The sequence below is a fragment of the Netta rufina genome (genome assembly GCF_964035555.1).
Source record: "Netta rufina genome assembly, chromosome: 6".
Lineage (NCBI taxonomy): Eukaryota > Metazoa > Chordata > Aves > Anseriformes > Anatidae > Netta > Netta rufina.
Window position 1 is genome coordinate 24,122,648 of NC_140129.1, and position 20,682 is coordinate 24,143,329.

The 20,682-nt window shown below is 40.9% G+C and overlaps 1 protein-coding gene across 2 annotated transcripts in view; it reads left to right on the top strand.

Annotated features, from left to right (window-relative positions):
- OSBPL11 (oxysterol binding protein like 11) overlaps positions 1-20,682 on the top strand; it is a 34,277-nt gene that overhangs the window by 9,248 nt on the left and 4,347 nt on the right. For both annotated transcript variants that reach the window (XR_014618587.1, XM_084289617.1), the window contains exons 2-10: positions 4,456-4,524; positions 5,062-5,237; positions 6,074-6,153; positions 6,969-7,151; positions 10,452-10,653; positions 12,715-12,860; positions 14,883-15,023; positions 15,770-16,268; positions 17,841-18,027. Coding sequence is in view for 1 of the 2 variants with exons in the window: in XM_084289617.1 (XP_084145743.1) it covers positions 4,456-4,524; positions 5,062-5,237; positions 6,074-6,153; positions 6,969-7,151; positions 10,452-10,653; positions 12,715-12,860; positions 14,883-15,023; positions 15,770-16,268; positions 17,841-18,027 (1,683 nt within the window). In the remaining variant the exon portion in view is untranslated. The remainder of the gene's footprint in view (positions 1-4,455; positions 4,525-5,061; positions 5,238-6,073; positions 6,154-6,968; positions 7,152-10,451; positions 10,654-12,714; positions 12,861-14,882; positions 15,024-15,769; positions 16,269-17,840; positions 18,028-20,682) is intronic.

A 20,682-nucleotide genomic window follows, 5' to 3' on the forward strand; every position in this document is an offset into this window, starting at 1 on the left:
GCGGAGCTAATGTGTTGCTGTGAGCTGGATGAAGGCTTCCGCCTTGCCTTGCTGGGTGTGCCGGCAAGATCTCTGCAGTCACAGAAGATAATTTGCACAGTTTCCACTGCTGACATAGCTTTTTCCTCCCCCCTTTATCTTCTCTTCCTTCTCCCCGCCTCCTTTTAACGAAAAGGGGAATTAATACCTTGTAGACAAGCATGTTGCAGTGGTATATGGGGAATAAGCAAGCTGTTACAGACCAAGTTCAGTAAAAACGGTTCCTGCTGTTTTTTCAAACTGTGTAGTCAGAGCCATTCATTGGTTTGCATTGTTAGGACTGTGCTTTCTTCAGATCCACGTGCAGCCAGCAGCTGCTTGGAGCTTACGGAAATCCGCAGGGAAGCCTTTGGCTGCTGCTTTGCTCCTCAAGCAGCTGTGGGACCTGCAGAAGCCTGACTGCTTTCAGTGTCCTCCATGGTGCTGCCCGGGCCCCATCAAAGTTAAAATTGGCCGAGGGACAGCCTTGAAGCGTGCTGTGAGCCCTGTCCTGGTGGATAGGTGAATTTTTGTGCTGCTCTTGGCAATGCCCTGCTTGAGAAGAGGTGGGGAGGTGCCTGCGCAGAGCCTGCCTCTTGGCGAAGATGTTGGCCCTGTGCCCGTCAGGTGCAGGTTGGCTTGGCTGGAGCTCCTGCAGGACGTCACCGTGGGGCTGCTGTGCTTCAGCATCTGTGTTCGAGACTTGGGTGCTGCATGTAAACAGGATACAGGAGGAATTTGGCCCTGCCATCACCCGCTCTTCTTTTTCCTCCGAGGAGGAAACCAGCCTGCAAGGCACCGACAGCTGCTGCAGCTTGAGGGGCGTAGCAGAAAAGGACAAGTAAGGGGAGAAAGGATACATAAATCAACAGTAATCCTTGGTGAATGTTTTATTCCTCTCGTCTTTGAGTGGTGCTTGGGTATCTAAAAATATGGCTTGTGGGAGACATCACGAGATGGGGCGGGCTTGTCCTCTGAGAAGAGTACAGACCATTTTGTAATTTCTCATCAACTTTAATCACTCGCTTACAGGGACAATTTTAGTTTATAAATATTGTCGAGTGGGCTGAAAAAGTGAGATAGGTGGGCAGCAAAGTTCAATAGTGCTCAGCCTTCAGGGAAAAAAAAAAAAAAAACAAAACACAACAACCAAAACCATTTATTTATTGAGGGGTAGATGTGCTGGGCTGAGGTTCGGGTGCTGTACCACAAGTTCCTGCATAACTTTTTCTTGGATTATGATTTGCAAGAAGTCATTACTTAAAGTAACACAGCAAGTGTCAACTTTATTTTTTTTTAACATGCCTAACTGGTGCAACACTTGCACTCATTTTTTGCCTTCACTTCAAAGAAGGACACAAATTTTTATGAAGTTGTTGACTCATTGTGGCTGAACTGTTCCTGTTCCTTTGACAATCTGAAACTGCTGGGAGCATTTTGAGTAGCAGCAGCAGCAAGTTGGCTACTGAAAGATACACTACCCGTAGGTACATGTGCATGCACCTAGCTAGCAGCAGGTTTTGCTAAAAGGGAGGAGGATCCCAGCGCAGCCAGGCCTTGCTGTGAGCGTTGTGCAACGCTGCTCAGTGGTTTTGGTCACTTCCAAAACCTGTTTTCTAAAAGTCAGAAACCCCAAAGTGGGGTATGATAGGGGCTTCCGAAGTTCTGCAGACAACTTTAAACAAGTTTCACTATAGTTTCCTTGGAATAAATGCTGGCAAGTAACTTCTAAGGAAGTTACTAATTTTACCACTGCTGGTGCTGTGGTTATCTGAGCAGAGCCAGCACCCAAACCACTTTGCTCTCAAAATCTGCCATCTCAGAAGCTTTCTATAGCTCCCAGAAAAGCCCTGCTTATTCCATTCTTGTGTAATATTCCTTTTTTTTTTTTTTTTTTTTTTTTTTAAACAGGGTTTTTTCTGCCTTATGACACTGCTTTAGCTGATGTTACAACATTTAATTTTGCTCTGGAGGCACTTACCTTAACGTTACTGAAGGGAATGCCCTGGTTACAATTCTGTGGCCTTGCTGTTAATGTTGAGCATGTTTTGCTGTGTTTACAGGGAAGTACTCGTGTTTACACAAAAGGAGATTAGGAGGTTAGCTCTGCTCCTGGAAGAGGGGTGGACAGTTACAAGACAGTAACCATCTCTCTTTTGTGAATTATGATTTGCAGTCTGGATTTGAAGTTTTTTTAGTGTTACTGGTTTTGAAATAAGCATTACTTCAAGTGTTGAAAACACACACCATGGGCCTTGGAGAACTTGTGCTGGGAGAGTGTGATTGATGCCTACGAGGGCTATGTTCTTGCTCTTCTACTAGTTTGTGTTTGCTTCCAGGCTCTTACACTGTCAAGGAAATGTTTTAAATACCGGACGAGTTTCTCATGCCCTTTGGGCAGGTTAATCTGTGGCATGCGTGGCTGCTCAAAGTTTGCTCGGCCTTTGACGGGGTGAAACCTCAGCATAGTGCCGATGATTTTCACAGCTCTGTCGGCGGGCACAGTTAAGGTGGGAGACAATGTGACCAATATTGCCTAGTCTGACAGAAAATCAGCTTTGCATTGAGTTAACAGTTCATGCCTGGGATGTGGGGTCAAAATTAAGGCTTTACATGCGTGCACTTGCTGCTGAGCGCGCCACTGCTTTGGGTCCCTCAGTGGGACGGGGCAGCAGCTCTTCCCTGAGCTCTGCGGGCTGTGATTGCAGAGCACGGGTGAAGCTTGGACGGCTAGGCAAAATGGAAAGCAATTAGCTGTGACTAGAGACGATTTTCAGAACATTAAAGACAAGTTCGTGCACTTTTATGACTGCAATCTCACAGTTCTCGGCATAATTGCGACAATGAATAAGTCTAAACTGCGCTTCACTTGTACGAAGTAACAACTGATGGGGATGTGTTTGGTCATGTCTCCTTAGCATTTTTATGAGTTTAAGATGCTCTCTGCTCTCCTACGGTTTGTTTTTGTCTGCATAGTACTGCTTAATGAGCTATTCCTAATTAAATTCCTAGCTAGTCCCACTGGCTGCTTTCCATTGCAGGGCAGTACTGTCATACTGACAGCTACTGGATGCGTTTTGCTGTTTTTAAATGTAACGTGAAAAATCAGCTACTTAGTTTTTCTTCAAAAACCTGACAACTCAGTAAGTGTACTCTGGTGATACTGCCTCTGTTTAGAAATGAAGCATGGGCAGCAGCTTCAGCTGTTCTGTAACACGTCCACCGATACTTAGTCCAACTATGTTGGGACCAAAATCCATGAATGGAGGTGTTCCCCTGGCTCTAGCAGTCCCATTTCCACCCTTGCTGATAGGGGGGCACTTTGACCACCTAATGACTGGCACAGGCTGCTGCTCCCATGGACTCGGAATAATTTTCCCTTAATCTTCAATATACTGCAAACTACAGAAAATTTAAAATCTAATAAAATAGCTTAAATGTAAGATTCTTTTAAAAAGCAAATGGTTAACATCTGATGTTTGGGTTGTGGTTTCAGTTCTTTTTTGGGATAAAATAGGAACTTCTCACATTGTACCTGAGCGCTCTGTCTCAGACTGCTCATTTTGCTATAGGACTGTGCTCCGCTGTACCAGTTGGGTTCATTCCAGCAGCATTTCTAGAGTTACGGGAATGTGCTGTATAAAGCTGAGTTTCAAGCTGTAGTTTTAAGGAGATTAGTTTGTTGCCGTAAGACTTGTAAACCTTTCTTTGGACAATGGATTTTCAGAAGCGCTAATGTATTTTGTCTGTAGCGATGTTAAGTCTCCACGCTACGTGCCCCTTGTGGGTTCGTAGTTCTGGTGCGTGTTGCAAGTTCAGGCTTCGAAACAACTGGATTTTCCTGCCAGGCCAGAGAAGGAGACATCTCAGGCTTGTTTTATATTTCAGAATATCTTGATATGGCCTGTACATGCATGTTGTCTTCTGCACAGCACCTGTATGGTCTGGAAGGATTCTGGAAATTAAGGACGAGCAGAACCATCCATAGGAATACCCAGCGGCAGGTTTTGGCTAGTGACCACGATCGAGGTTCTCTTAATAAGCTAAAGAAAGTTAATTTTGTTTACAAAGCTCACTTAAATGGGGGAACACCAAACAAGTATGCGTGCATAGTCTATATTTACCTGAAACCAGGCCAGAGTGACTGTTGAATGAATCTTAAGTGTTGATGAAACTGATTATGCCTGGAAATTTTTTGGAGTTCAGTAAGTCCATTTAAACTGTCTTATGAAATAATCTCAGAAATTAGATTCAAATCTGTTAAGTATTGGTAGTTGTTTTGTTGTTTGTTTGTTTTTTTTTTTTTTTAAAAAGATAGCGCCGCTCTAAAAAATGAAGGTGAAAATTAGTTTTCAGGGAATAGATAATGATGCTTAGAAACTGAAGCTTTACTACTTGATATTATCTGATTGCTTTTCTTTTTCTTTTTTGTGATAGTGATCACATGGAAAATATTTATGGCTACTTAATGAAATACACCAATCTTGTCACTGGTTGGCAATATCGGTAAGTTTTTTGTTTGTTTTTTTCCTGGTGGTTTTTAGTAACAAAGACTCTTGCCAGTGCCTAAATGAGTGTATTTCAGTCTTTTTAAGTAGAAAATGGGAAAATCCAATGTTATTAGGCAAACTTGATGAAAGTGTCTTAATCCTTTTCTCTATATAGGTTGAGCTGTCATGCAGATGAATAATATTTGTATTAAAGTATGATTAAGAAGTTAAAAAATGATTAAAAAAATGTTCTTTTAAGTCTTAAAATCTTGCAGTAGTATTCTTCTGTGAGCACAGTTGTTCTCTTGTTCTATAGAAATCCATCCCAATCTTTGAGAAAAATTTAGTACAAACTTAATTTGTCTGCAGACATGTTGGGAAAATATTTCATGTGTTTGGGGTTGTACTGACACAAATCTTTTAAGTCTCAGTCCAGTCTCTTGTGAACTTGTGAGAAATCAAGACTTCCATTATATCTGTTCTCACCTTCCCTTCTTAAAAGAAGAGGAAAATGCTGACTTTGTTTTGTGTGTTTGCTTTATCACCATTGCAGATTTTTTGTTTTAAACAACGATGCTGGCCTACTGGAGTACTTTGTGAACGAGCAGTCAAGACATCTGAAGCCCAGGGGTACCTTGCAGCTGGCAGGAGCTGTAATTTCGCCCAGTGATGAAGACTCTCACACCTTTACAGTCAATGCTGCCAGTGGGGAGCAGTATAAACTAAGAGGTAGGACCTCTGTTCTTGGCCAGGGGACTCTTCCACTAGAGGCGCTCCTGGCTCCCACCTGTGGTTGCCGCTCTGGGCTTGGCTGCCTGTCCAAAAGCAAAAGAATTTGTTTGACTGACTGCTGTAATGAGTGTTGTGTGTGAAACTTTCAGCCTGCTCTTCAGTTAATTAAGAGCTGTCCTTCTGTTCGGATGGTTCCATACTCTTTGGGCTTGATGATGTCCAGAAGACCACAAATTTGAGATGTGTAGGGTGGGGGGGTTAATCTTCATGTATAGTGTCCTTTAAACTGTACTGATACAGAGTTTTCTAATTCATTATAGGTAACATTACTGTGTTGACACTTGTAAAGGATTATGTTATTCCTAATGTTCTGTATGTTAGTTTTCTTGTGGCAGTTAGAGAAGCCCATTCTCTGATTTTGTAGGCTGTTGAAATCTGGGCTAATATCTTTTAGTACTTCTTTCTTTGAAGATGCGCTGTCTTTTTTTAAATTCAGGGCACCTTATTCTGCTTCCAGGAAAATATGGCACGTTGTTAAATTAAAATGTGTGTAGGGAGTAATTGTTGAAGTTATTTTAGTTTTATATACAGAAGTTATTTCTGTGTTACAGTTCTTTCTGTGTTACAAAAAAAAAAAAAAAAAAAAGTACCTGCTACTTCTGTTGAACGTGATTTAATGTCATAGCTAATTACAGATCAGCTGAGCAAATTTTAGAACAAAAAAAGTTTTGTACTGTTAATGTACTGTGTCTATTTCAAAGTATCAAGCAGGTTTTTTGCACATACTTTAAAATGTCTTCATGTACGTAATTCTTTTGGTTTGCTTTTTTCAGCTACTGATGCTAAAGAACGGCAACACTGGGTTAGCAGGCTACAAATATGCACACAGCATCACACAGAAGCTATTGGAAAGGTACGATTGATATTTTCTTGGGCAAAAATAATTTAGGGTGGTGGTAGAGGTAGTTGCAAACGAACTGTTCTGTTATCTAAGACAAATACTAGAAAAAGGGTGTGTGGTTTTGCTTGAAACTCATGACAAGAAAAAATTCTCTGAGTAATAGCTAACTTGTAATAGAAGTATGCTTTAGGAATGAGACAAAGTGAAGTCACTTTGCACTGAAAAGCTGACTAACCCTCCCTGACCGGGTACTGGTCAGCTGGTGTTTGATAAGGAAGTGGAGCTTAAAGGTTAGAGAACTAGTCCAGTGTTTTCCTAGACTAGACTAGACTTTTGGTGGTTGAGAACATAATAGATTTTATAGAAACTCTTGGTAACCACAAAACCTATATTGTAGCTGTATAAAATCATGCTTTTAAGATAGAGCAAGCTACAAGAGGTTGATCCTGAGTTAATGTTTACTTCAATTAATAGTTGTGAATGAAATTCCATTCTCTCAAATGTGAACTCTATCCTGGCAGAATCCATTAGCTGTCAGTTTCTAGAACTGTTGCAGATCAAGGGCTAATTTTCCAGTCAGAAGTGAAAAGTATTGATCCATCTCATTTCACTGATTGTTTATAATTAGACTGTAAAACAGGGCAACTGTCAACAGATGATTCAAAATACTCTACTTAGAAATTGCTGCCAGTACATTACTATGACTTTGTCATCTGTCCTTGCTCTATACAAATTTAGAATTAAATGTTCCGCTGTACAGCTCAAATCAGAATATTTGCTGATTATTAGGAAGTAACTCTTTCTTCATGTGCTTATTTATTCACTAGAACAACCCTCCTCTGAAATCTCGCAGCTTCTCTCTTGCATCTCAAGGAAGTGGCAGCTCTCCTGGTGTGCAAAGAAGACCCAGTCAAAATGCAGTTTCTTTTTTCAATGTTGGACATCACAGATTGTCAACTGGAAAAAGAGTTCCTATTCTGCAGCCAGATCACCTTGTAGATGTTCGAGAGGTTTGTCTTCTAAATTACCTAATGATCTTTTGAAGGAATTATCATCTTATATTTAGGATTGTGGAGAAGCCTGCTATTCTTAGTTGGACATTTACATTGTCAGTTGTATGTCCCAAACTATTATTGCATAGCTGTGTGAGGTTAACTTGCCCTGGCTTGTAGTGGTATGTGGTGTATAGTCTGTGACTTTCACGCTCTGCAATAGTATCCTTGTGCTCAAAATGGACTTGTGTGTTCTGATCTTTGCAAGTCCTAGCAGGGTAGGTAATGAGGGTTTAACTGTTACGTCACTTACTGAGCTCTTCCTTGGAGTTACAGAAGAATTGGCTATGCTGTTCTTGTACTTTGTATGGCTAAAGAGAAATTGGTCATGACTGATGCTTAAGAATACTAGTACTGCTATCTGGTATGCTAATTCACGTCCAGGAATGGATGTGATTTGAAAAAGAGCAACAGAAAACGAGCAATTTAGAAATACACATTTTTCCCCACTTCACATTCAGATGTAGTATCTCTTGGGGATTATTACCTGATTATTATCATTCCTCCGGGAATGGAGATTACCTGTCCATCTTGTCTGACAGAATGGACTGACTGTTGGTTGATTTAACTCATGAGTATTGACAGTGTACAAATATAAAGCTCCTTCTAAAACAGTTAGTTGCTGAATTGTGGACCTGTGTGATTTTGTAGCAGTTTTGCTATTAATGCATATTTTAATGTTAGCAGTGTAATTAGCATAGCATGATACATTCCTTGGTAAAACAAGAAGTCTCTAATGGCAGGCTTTTTAATTTAGCGAAGAAGCGTCTGGCAAGCATGGATAATTAGAAGGGTGAGGACTTGCTTCAGAAATACATTTTTCACTTTTCAGATGGCAATACAGCTTTCTAAATTTGAGGGAGGAAAGAGGAGAGTGTGTGAGTTGGAACACTGAAGCAGTGCCTTGCGTCCTGTAATTGGGATTCTCACCATGGAGGTTTTCTCAGAGTAAAGTGGAGTGAATTTTCTTAACATTGAAGAGTGCAGAACACTTTGTTACTGAGTTTAGTGACACAATATCATTATGTATCAGTTTTAATTTCTGACCTGTACGGACAACGCTCAGTAATGATACCCCTTGTAAATGTCTGTTAGTTTGCTTACCATTTTGAAGATAAAATGCTTGGATACAACACCCACAATTTTTTTTTAGATGCAGTTAAAATACTTGGAATTACAAAGGGCAGGTGCATGCCTGTTACACTTGAGCATCATACAGCACAAATACTGCAAATGCAGTTTGAGAAGCTATGGGAAGAACCCTTCTCTTTCAAATTACCTGCTGCGGGGCAATTCTTTAATTTGCCCATGAGTTGCACTGTAGCTGGTTCTTCTGTCAGTCCCTTTCCCTTCTTCTTTCCCTTGTTCTTGACTGAGTACATGTCATGCTGATGACTTGAAAAGAACACCTTGCAAAACAGGAGTTCTGAGAGGATCTTTGTGCTGACTTTGAGTAAATACAGGTGCATGCGTTTGTAAAATGAGAGCTATAGCTTGCATGCTTCTGACACCCAGTTTTCAACAGCCGTGCTTCTCTCTCCCACCCCCAGCACCATTTCTTTTTTTATACAGATCTGATTGAATAAGCAGGAAGGATTTAGGATTGCTTGAAGTATGCTCTGTGAAAGGGGAGATGTCTGTTTGGATGTTAGTGCTGAATATGACGTGGGTTGTCCTGTTGTGTGACCTGATCCTGGAATCAGGCACTTGGGTGCTACTGCATGGTGAATGACTTAAGAGCAAAGGTCACGAAAAGGGCTGTGGTTGTTTGTCAATCAATTTTGTGTCCTTTTCTTAACCCAGCAGAAGTTTTTAAAACATTAGAAAAAAAGACAAAGACTTGAATTGCATTTATGACTGGGAAAAAAGGCAAGTATTGTGCTAGTTACACAGCCTTGTCCATGCAAAACATCACTGTTTTGCTAGCTTTCTGCACTGTGACACTTGGGACAGGCTCAGTCTGAATGTGCACAGTGAACTCCACTTCCAAAGAGCCAAGTGATATGCAAATTCACGCCGTAGCGTGCTCTGTAGCCAAGCCCATAAATTTTCCAAATACCACATACCGTGAAGTTGGATGAATACCTATTGCTTGAGTAGTGTAAAACCTTAAAAGCATAAAAGCAGTTCCTGGAGGAGATTGCAGGCAATGGTACAGCAAAAATAGTGAAATACTGCCAGAATTGCTAAATTAAAAACCTAAATAGTACTGTAGCAGTTAAATGCATGAATGCATCTTGGATTCTTTCAAGAAATCCTTCTTCTGCTCTGCTTAATCAATCTGTTTTTATGTTTAACTTACCTGCCAGAATGCATAATGCTCACAGGGGTAGCGGTATCCAGTTGCATTAATGCTGTTTGTTGTTCCTCCTCGGAAGAGTGACTAGCAGGTAGAGGAGTCTGCTTTCATCCCTATGATTCAAAGTCAGGCAATCTTCTGCTTCTGTAAGCTCAAAGAGGAATTCAAATAATATATTTTCTTCTGAAGACTAATGCTTGATAGCTGGTGTGCGTTACAGCTCTACCTCTTGCAGGCAAATGTGCTGTTGCAGGTTCTGTGATGTTCCAGAGGAAGCAGGAAAGGGGCTGAAGGGAGAACAAGGGCAAAAATGACAACAGGAAAGTTGTAATTTCAACATGTAATTAAGGTGACAATTCTGCCACTCTTTTTGCTCCCTCGGCAAAGTAAACAGTGAGATAGTGGTCCTGTAAGCATAATGGCAGTGCTGATGATAAAGGAGAATCCTGTGCAGTTTGAACTGAACTGAGTGGTAGAGCTCTTTTTCTTTAGAAGGCTGGATCCGTTCTTGTAGGGAATGAAAAGATCTGGGTACCCATGGAAAGGATCTAAGGTTCTCTTGCAGGCTGAGCAAGTCACAGAGCTTAATTATTCTTCACATGGTGTGTGTGAAGTGTTTTTTTTTGGTGTGTGTCCCTACCAGCCAAGCCTGACAGTGTTTTCTATTTACTGTAGCAAGTACTGTGTTCCGATTCCTCTTCACTTCCATGTATTACCGAAGAATCTGTGATACTCTTTTGCTCGTTAACAAGGTGCCACGTATTTTAGTGCTTATTTTGTCATGTATTTAATGACGTTTTAGTGGCTTCAAGAAGAAACAAAGTATGGTTAAATTTATATACACCTGTTACCAGGTAGTTTTATCATTGTAAAATCGTTTGGGTTCCTTTTGTGTGCGTCTGCCACATCACACAGCACGCTTCCAGCACCTTCTGATAAATACCTGCTTTGTTTGGTAGATGATGTCTCAGGCTGAGGGCCAGCAGAGAGACTTGATCAGGAGCATAGAATGCCTTCCTGTCTCCGGTCACCTTACGTCCTTGGATCAAGACCTATTAATGCTCAAAGCAACTTCCATGGCAACCATGAACTGCTTAAATGACTGCTTCCATATTCTCCAGTTACAACATGCTTCACAACAAAAGGGATCCTTACCAGCAGGTGGGTATAGATGTTCACAGAGAGCTGGACCCTATCACAGACAAGAAGCCGTTCCTTCTTCAGTTGTGAAAAATGCTTGCTCCACTAAATCCAGTTTCCTATGGGCAGATAAAACTGCTGGCTGCCTCATTTCTTCTGAGCTTTTGTAGAGTTTGATTTCTCTGGATTTCTTTATTTCTAATTGCTGTGGATCATCTCACAACAGAAAAAAGTACCTAAGGCACAACGAAAAGGTGGCTGCCTTTGGGATGTAACTGGCAGCTCGGGAACAGTAATAGTGGAGGGGGAACTTTATGGGGTCGAAGACTCTAAGGATATGTGTTGTCTAGCAGAGCTCTGCTGAATCTCATGTTCTTATGACTTTTTTACATACTTAATGCCTGTTGTAAGCATTTACATGTGTGTAGCTTTCATTTCTAGTTAAGCATTCAAATACAAAACTCTGAATTTGCATGGGATATTACTAATACTGTTTAGGTATCAATATTCATATTTTGGCTTGACATACTTGTCTAAAACAAACTAAAATAAATATTGAATTCCTTTCTGAGGTGTGGACAGCCTTGTAGGCAAATGCAAATTGGCTAAAGTTTAAAACAACAACAAAAAAATACCTACCACCTACAAAAAGAACACACTACAACTAACAAATGACAAACAAAACAAAACAAAACAAAAACACAGAAACAAAAAACAACACCACAAAACCCAAAGCCTAATATGTTGCTATGCCTGCACAGTCAAATAGCTTAAAGTGAATAGGTGCTTACTAGAATTGTTCCACCAAATTTGTGTGCAGCGTACAGAACTGAGCGTCTGGTTTTCTATTTGAAAAATCACAATAAGATGCAAAGAATTTACAAGAGCTTACTCAGTGCCTTTTTGTAAACAAGATTTGTGGATACTCATGCTTGTATTATACAACAGATATGTCAGACATAAGTATGCCAAAAAGTACACTCATAATTAGTCTCTTACCTTTCCCATATTCTTATTGTATTTGTAGTACTTGCTTTGCCAGTGCATATTAGTTCAAAGGTGTAATTAATTTAGCTTTTACCATGAAATAAAGGATTTATATTGTTAAATAGTTAAAGCTAAAGTTATCTAGGTAAATCCTAGAGATGGGTGGAGAGGGGAGGACCAGCAAATAGGATGATGCATAATTGAGGCTGGAGTTAAAAACTTAAAGCAGTAAAACTTAAAACTTAAAACTTAAAAATTAAAAGCAGAAGATCTGGAAAGGACGGACTGTGGATAAGATAGGAAGGGACAGCAACCTTCCTGGTGTTGGTTCCTAAGCCCAGGGAGCTGCTCTATTGGTGCTACAAGTTCTGGCTTCCTAATAACTTCTGCATTTGCAACCTAACTGAGATGGCTTGTTACAGTTTGTTTTTCTTCATCAAACCCTACTGGAGTCACCTGTACACTTATTAGCCTTTGAAAAAGAATGGAACATTTGCATTATTGATGAGGAACTTGATCCATTGTGATAAATTAGCCGGGAGTAACTAGAGATGCTGGAATCATTGAGTGGGTAATAGCTTTCCAAGCCCTGCAGCTTTTTTTAAGCACCTATTATTTATTCAACAGCGTGTGCCTGCCTCCTTTGCAGCCAAGAAAAGGCGACTGCCCTCTCCAGAGAAAACATTGGCAGTGAAACTTTTCCTGCTCCAAATTTTTTTAGTCTAGAATCGAGCTGGGTTTGAGAAGGTACAAAAAAGTGCACCGCTTACTTCCAGTTCAAGAAAACTGTCAGGGTTACGTTCGGGTGATATTGGGTTCTTCCTGAAGTGTCTGATTACACCTTTCCTGACACCAACTAGTTCCTCCAGTACAAGTTGCACATATTACAGCTCGCCAATCGCAGGGTTTGTGCTAATGATCACTGGAGGTGGTGTCTCATGGCACCACCTTTGTTCGGTGGCTGCTGAAGGGATTGGCTGCAGAAGGAACGATCTGCTTTCAGCTTTTTCTTCAAAAAGCTGTTTTGTGAAAACTGCTGTTTGTTGACCTTCCGGAGGATGAACAAGTTTCAGCGCAAACTTTCTTTTGCTTCAGGAACAACGATCAATTGGCTGGAACCAAAGATACCTCTTTCAAACCACTTCAAAAATGGAGCAGCTCAGAATTTCCCAGCAGAGATAAACAAGTCAGCATCTGTCAGAGAAGAGCAGTGCATCGCAGAGCCCTGCCAGCTAACAAGGGTAAGGTAATGTGAAAATCCTCTTTCTGTGGGGAATTATTTTGAGGAATATCTGTTTTGATCGTATTATGTGAATATGATTTAAATACAATTCTTATGCTTTTCAATTAGCTGGTTTAGAGGACGAGTGAGTGGAGTTGCAGTAAATTAAAGTTGCATACCTTGCTTTTTCAATACATTTTGCTGCTTTCTGGAACAAGCTGTCAAAAAGAGGGAGCCAATTGGGAGGGAATGTAAGGTGTTGAAATAGGCACTATTCCTTCGCATTTTGATCTAAAACAACTGGAAATTGAAGTGCAAAAAAAACTAATTGGAATTCATGATGCTCTCAAAATAAACCCAAGAAGAACTGCCTAAGTAGATGAGAGACAAAATTGCCAGTCTCCAGCTATTAAATCTCCCTGTCCTTCTTTTCCAGTTCTTACTGCATCTGTTTTTTTTAATCTGAGCAACTCTCATCACTTGACTTCAGGATGGCTTACTGTTTTGAAATACAGCTATAGCCTATATCATTATAACTGTCAAAAAGAATATGAAGTGCAAAATACTAAAGTAAAAGAACAGGATTATTTAAAAAGAACATGATTTCCCAACTGAGGTAGAAAATCGTAATTACATTATTTCTATACCAGTTGTTTTCACACAGTTCTTTGCATAAGACTGTATCATTATGAAAAGGCAATGTGCTGTATGCCCCTGCAGCAGCATGTTTCACTTTGCTGTCTTTTAGCAATATAAAACCTGAAGATTTTTCGGTTGCCATAGTTTATATGTTTTTAAATAATTCAGACTAGTTTTCATGAAATACAAAAAAAAAACAAAACAACAAAAAAAAACCCACCCACAAACAAAAAGCAAACGAACCAAGAGCTTTCAAATTTATCACTTTGATTCCTTCCTTCTTATAATAGTGAAGGGAGTTAATACCAGGCTGTATGGGGCCTTGGCCAACCTGATCTAGTGGATGGCATCCCTTCCTATGGCACAGGGGTTGGAGTTAAATGATCCTTAAGGTCCCTTCCGGCCTGAGCCATTCTATGAGGCCAAGTGCTTAATGTGTGCTCCTGTCTGTAGTTGAGGTATGCCTAGTATTATCACACTCCATATTTTCAGCTCTGTTATTTACAATAGCAGAATGGTGTCGCATCCTTGGCAAGGACTCACCTGTGTGATACTGCGTCTTCCATCAGGTTATGGGCTCTGCACAAGGTTGTGGACCCTGGTGTTTTTTGTCGTGGTTGGGTGTGACAAAAATTTTCCTTGAGCTGATGGCGGCTGACCAAGGGAGAAGGTCCGCCTTTGGGCAGATGCATATCGCTGCCCTCTGGTGGCATTCAGTGCATCTCCCCTCTGCACCTGCCTCCTTCCAGCTGTTTGTCCTAAGAAGACGCTACTCAGAGCTGGAAATACACCTCCCTTCCACTGAAGCATTCATCTTTCCTGCTTGCGGGATGGTGGTTGTTGAAATGGTGCTCATTTTATTTCTGCTAGTCTGTCTGGGCACTTCAGTTGTACTAACAGAGGCCTGTAGATACGTTGTCATCTTGCATGACAGGAAGCAGGTAACTAGGAACTACTCTTTGATGCAACCTTTGAAACGATGATGGCAACAACACTGGAAGGAGTTGAGGTGGTAGTGTAGAGGTGGAAGGGTGTCATCAAGGTGGCCAGAATTCCTGCTAGCTTTTGCTTCACTATTTTCGTATGTGTAAAAGGCTTGCCATTCTATTAGTTCACAAAGCTACAGGAAAACAAGTCATGTTTGCTTTTATGCTCTTTTCTGACCTGTGTGAGAGATGATGAGAAATCTTAGCCAGAATATTCTGAGTAAAATCTGCACTGAGTGATCTCAATGGCCTTTTGAGTTCTTCAGCAGCCTCGGAGAATATCCTACTCTGTAGGCCTTTGCAGGGATTTGGTTAGTCTCTTTTATCATGCAGGGATAGTTACAATATTAAATCCTTTTTTGGATACTGTGTGGACAGTCCCATCTCTGAGCTGATGTTTATGGCTCTTATTGCAGGAACCTGAAGAAATAAATCCAGATGAGGAGCTGGAGGATATCGGTGATGATAAAGAAGATAACGTGGGAGCAGTGGAGGAGCAGCGCAGTGTTATCTTGCATCTCTTGTCTCAGCTGAAACTTGGCATGGACTTAACAAGAGTAAGTAACTGAAGTGTGAAGACACCTCTTTGAATGCAGCTGATTTAAATGGACTGTTGGATCTCATGGTTGAGACACTCTGTCTTGCTCATTACAACAGAGTAAATGACATGAGGTTAGTTGCCACTATGGGGAAGGAAAAGACTGATATAGCCTCTTTCTTTAAAATATTTTCATGGCCCAGCAAGAGATACCACTTCTTTTTTGTCGTGGTGGATAAATATGAGGAAGTTATAAGATCCTCTGCTCAAAGGTAAAGGATTAATTTAATTTCTGATTGATGGTTGTCCTATTTTCTATGGTGAGAGACTCTGCAGGCTGTCAAGCGTATTGGCATAGCTTGCATGCTTTTCTCTCCATTAGACAAAACCTTTCATAACTTCTATTCTGAACCTTCCTTGCTATAGTTTGAGCTCCTTCCTGCTTGTTTTCTCCTCTGCAGACATGTGGAACACATTATCTCTTTCTTTGCAGTTGATTTATTTATGCTAGGGGTGCTCAGTCCCTTTCAAACACTTCTGTCCTAATTGTACCTATTATGTTCTTTTTTCCTTGTAAATTAATTCTGAGACCTCAGATCAGCTCTGTTTCCCTCATACCTTTGAAGAGGGACAATAAGGTTCAGTCTGAAAGTGCAGTGTCCAAAGCAAGACGGAATGAAAACTGACACCTGAAAACTTCCCTTATAAAAATGCCTGCCTCTTCATTTCACTTACGAGGTGTTCTGGGGTTTTGTTTTATTTCAGGTGGTTCTTCCTACTTTTATTTTAGAGAAGCGATCGTTGTTGGAGATGTATGCGGACTTCATGTCCCACCCGGATCTCTTCATTGCAATCACAAACGGCACCACCCCCGAGGAGAGGATGATCCGCTTCGTTGAGTATTATCTCACTTCGTTTCATGAAGGTCGCAAAGGAGCTATCGCCAAGAAACCATACAATCCCATCATCGGGGAAACGTTTCACTGCTCTTGGAGGATGCCGAAGAGTGAAGTAGCTGCTGACACTGGCAGTAACTTACCTGCTCACTCCCCCTCAGAGCAAGTAACTCTGTCTAAAGATCTGGAAGGCCAAACAGAGTCGGACTACTATACAGTAAAATTTGTGGCTGAGCAAGTGTCCCACCATCCTCCCGTCTCAGGGTTTTATGCTGAGTGTGTGGAGAGGAAGATGTGTGTCAATGCTCACGTCTGGACAAAAAGTAAATTCTTAGGAATGTCAATAGGAGTGACAATGGTTGGTGAGGGTAAGCATAATGTTTTTCCTTTTCACTTTAGAATGTTGTTAAAAATGCTTATTTGAGAGAGAAACTTGATGTACTTTTGCCAGAGGCACAAAACAAGTGAATGCTGCTTGGTAGTTTTGTTTCAAAGACTTTTCAGAAAAATCTGTTTGCGGAGGTGTCAGTTGCTGTTGTGGGTTTTCATTTTTTACTTGTACTTCTGGTTCTCCTTTAATCTCAGATCTGAGAGCCTTAATGTACAGTCGTTTGGTGATTTAGTACTTTACAAAGCACAGAAGATACCGCAAGCTCTCATTATAAGCAGCAGTTTTCATACTGGGAGAGAGGGGGGATGACACACTACATAAGTTTACTCTTTGCCAAAAATCAGGATTGTATTTGGAAATAAAATGTTGAATTTCAAACCAAAGGGCAGTTACTGCAAATCGGTGTTTGTGAATGTTCCCAAGCATTGGACGAATTAACTTCCATCAGATATTTATTAAATAGAAGTGTTATTCATTTGCATGTATTGCTCTTATGTATCTTACTGTTTAAGTTTTAAATGGATCTGTTAGGGACAGAGGAGGGTAACTGTAATTTCCATTTAGTGCTAGTAATTCCTGCAAGAGATGAGACAGCATTGCCCACTCTGTGCTCCTCGTGTATATTGCACAGCCACGGGGGCGTGAGGGGACAGGCATGTAACTGCAAACTGCATACCTGACAAGGGAGTGAGCACGGGAGGAGATGTGGAAGGCACATCTCGATGCTTTGCCTGTAGCAGGTAACTTCACAAGCTCATGTCTCCTCTAGGGTATTTCTCAAATCATGTCACGAGTCTAAAAAAACAAGAGAAACTTAGAAAAGTAATGTCAGAGGTGCACAGTGATGGCATGCTGCAGAGGCATGGTCGATGCAGACAGCAGTCAGTTGTTATGCTATGATTTTGTAATGCTGAGAGGTAGATTTTGTGTGGTGTCTTTTTTTTTTTTTTTTTTTTTTTTGGTAGGACTCAAACAAAACCATGTATCTTAAAGCCCAAAGAAAAATTCTAGTTTTTATGAGATTCTTGACATTTATTGCAAAAGCTACTGTCAGGAAAGAGTTGAGTTTATCTTGGCAGGTAAGTGTAGCAGGGAAGATTCTCTGCTATCTGCCTTCAGATAGGGTAGGATCTATTAAGTAGAGAGGAAATGGAACAGGAATATTACCCTTCCTCAAGAACTGCAGCTCAGGGTACTCACTCATTATTTCCTTTTGGCAGCGTAAATCTTGTGTTGCTGTGTTCTGGAACTGCTTTTAAGACAGCAACAGCCCTTTCACATACGACTGAAAAGTATGTTGCACAGCACAGTATTGTACTTTGTAGATCAATATTGTTAGGATAAATGCATTTTTCTTTTTTGAAATGTTGTGGTACTCAGGTTAGTACTTTCTATCGAGAAACATTTTCCTGAATCTGTAATAAATGTCATTTGTGTGAGGGGTCTGTGAGGAAATGTAGTCAGATGCAGTATTGGATATATTTCAATCACTAACTTGATCATTTCTAAAATGGTGCTAATTTAAGGTGTCCTAAATTTCTTCACACAGGTCTCTTAAGTCTCTTGGAACATGAGGAGGAATATACTTTCTCTCTGCCCTGTGCATACGCTCGATCAATTTTAACCGTTCCCTGGGTAGAACTGGGAGGAAAAGTCAACATCAACTGTGCAAAGACTGGCTATTCTGCAAGTATCAACTTCCACACCAAGCCCTTGTATGGTGGCAAATTGCATCGGTGAGGACGCTTCTTTTTTTTCCCTATTTTTCTACATAGTTTTGTGCTCTAGAACTCCGGTAGCTATGCAACTGCCCTGTTCTGGGTGCTGAGTAACAGTGTTTTGATAGTCTGAGAGTTAGCTGTTTTTGCTGCTCATGAATACTTGAGGTAGGTATCGCTGTGGTCTTAATATCCCTGCTTCTTGTGATCCTCAAGGAAAAGTTAGGTTGTTTGTAGAGGCAGTAAGGGAATTCCATGTTTGTCTGACTCTTGGTTCAAACTGCTGGGAAAACAGGGCTCCTGACTTTTCTTCCTGGCTGCTGCAGATTTCTTAATGCTGACTTAGTATTTCTTGGTTTTCCATTTGCATGTTGCTTGAAATGAGGCTGATCCTACTGCCACAAAGGGTTGTGTGTTTGTAACGTGCTTTGTAGTTGTATTCCCTTGCATTTCTTTGCTGAATACCTCAGCAGTGTTACTTGTCATATGGAAGGAGTCCCCAGCTGGCATTTAATGAAAAGGTAAAAACACTACAGAGAATGTGAGTAAATAGTCTTCTGTTAGTTAGTGGTCTTCCTCTTATGCTTCTCATACAGAAATTCTATCAAATTTAAGCAACTTAAGGAGAACCTCCAGGTGGACATACCTCCCCAGCCCAGTGGCATCTGGAGAACTGAAGCTTGTGTGATGAAAAAGCATCATGATTGAAACAGAGCAAAAACGTATCATTTGGGATCCTTATTTCCACTGTTCAGACTATTCATTACATCTTTCAATAGCTCCTCTTATGCCATAAAAATAAGCCATAAATTTCACTTTAATAATTTGGTTTCGGAAAATGTTTTGTTATTTGTGTCGATGAAATTATTCATGGATATAGAGGCTTTCTTGGCCAGATCTGTTCAAGGTGCTGTAACTCCTGGAAATGTGACATGGCTATGACTGGACATTTCCAAAAGGAACCTCTTGATGGGGAGGCAGCAGCGTTGTCATGGTTATGCAGAACGTGAGTGAGTTGCCATGGCAATGTTACAGATTTTTGTAGTGACCCTTGTTAGAGCTCAGCTAGGTATCAGCTCCTTGGTCCTGCACCCCTTTAGCTTTCTGAAACTGAGGATTTAGTAATAACTAGGCATATAGCAATCATGCCAAGTTAGCAAATAAACGCTACCAGGTTTTTAATCACCATTAGTTCAGGCAGATAATCATCATCTGCAATGCTGGGAATGGTTGTATGCCATAGAGTAATACAACAGGAGGAAATAGAGGTCACAATAAGTTTCATTTAGCTGCTCAGCACTGCACCTTGTAATGCTGCATGAGTGATAAAACCTTATTTGCTTTAAGCTAAGTAGAGGCAACAATTTTATGACTGCTATTAAAGTACTGGGTTGTCAGTGTCACCACACAGCACTTGGAAAGATGAAGAGCTCAGTCCTGGGGAGATGTAAGTGCAAAGCCTGGACGTGCAGGTCTCTGCCGTGCTGTGGATGCAGCCTATTTGCAGATCTGCAGGAAGGAGGACAAGGGGCTTCAGCGAGGGCTGAGAGCCCCACGGTGAGAAGGCAAGACAAAATGAAGGCTACTGGCTTGTGGCCTGCTCCTTCAGTTATTTTCAGAAACTGTTACCATTTGTTAACTTCAGGAAAAAACAGCTGAATGTAAATGTGCTCTTATTGCCCATGTTACACTAACTCAGTCCCCTTTTCATGAATGAATCTTAAATTTTTGTAATAGAAAACTGTGCTTGAGCACTAGGGCATGGGTAGATACAGATGGAGGTGACCAGTGCATATGAAAGAGGGAACGTGGCACAGCTGTGTGCTGCTCTCCTCCTTCCTCAGAGTTTCTGGTGCTTTTGTGTGGGCAAGGTGGGAGCACAGAGGAGCTGCTTTCCATTGTGTGCAGCTGTTCAGGGTAAGTGAGAGCAGACCAGTGGTGTGGAGTTGGATATGATTATAGAAGCTGTGCAAAGGTAATTGGAGTTTAGCTGAAGCTGGAGATAGTGTCCTTTGAAACTTGCAGCACCTGACAAGTGAGAGCATGTCTTAAGCATTGTTTGCAGAGTTTGTGAACACACTAGTTTGCTCTTTCTGGGAGGAAGAATCACAACTTCTACTTGAACGTGGCAATTTGCAATATGCTCGGTACGTTTCTGCTCTTTAATTCGTGATGAAATGGGTGTCAGGTGGCCTTTGGACAGGTCTTGATGTTGAAAAGAAAAATGTGTGTGTGTGCTTATGGCAATACTTGAACTTCATCTGAGCGAGACTTTGGATGAGATGTTGGATATTAGAAAGACATTTTTAATACCTTGTTATCCTGATTCATCCGGTAGTGTGGAATTTCCTACCTTGCCTTCTGCCTTTGTGTGTGTGATGCTTATATGAGCAACATAGATATGAGACCACTTACATATGGAGGACAGTGGCATAAAATAAAGTGCCAACAGGTAGTGCGATAGTCCCGGTAGAAAGCTGCATTTTGATTTGTATTTTTAAAATTTGAACTATATACCTGATGTGGTATTTCAAGTGGAAATGATCAATTCCTTGTTACATGTGATATACTTTGTGTTAGTTCCTTTTTCACTTCAAATCCCGCTAAAAGGTTTGGAACAAGTTTAAGCTGAAGCCAAAAACTGAGTTTCCTGAGTAACGTGAAGAGAACTGG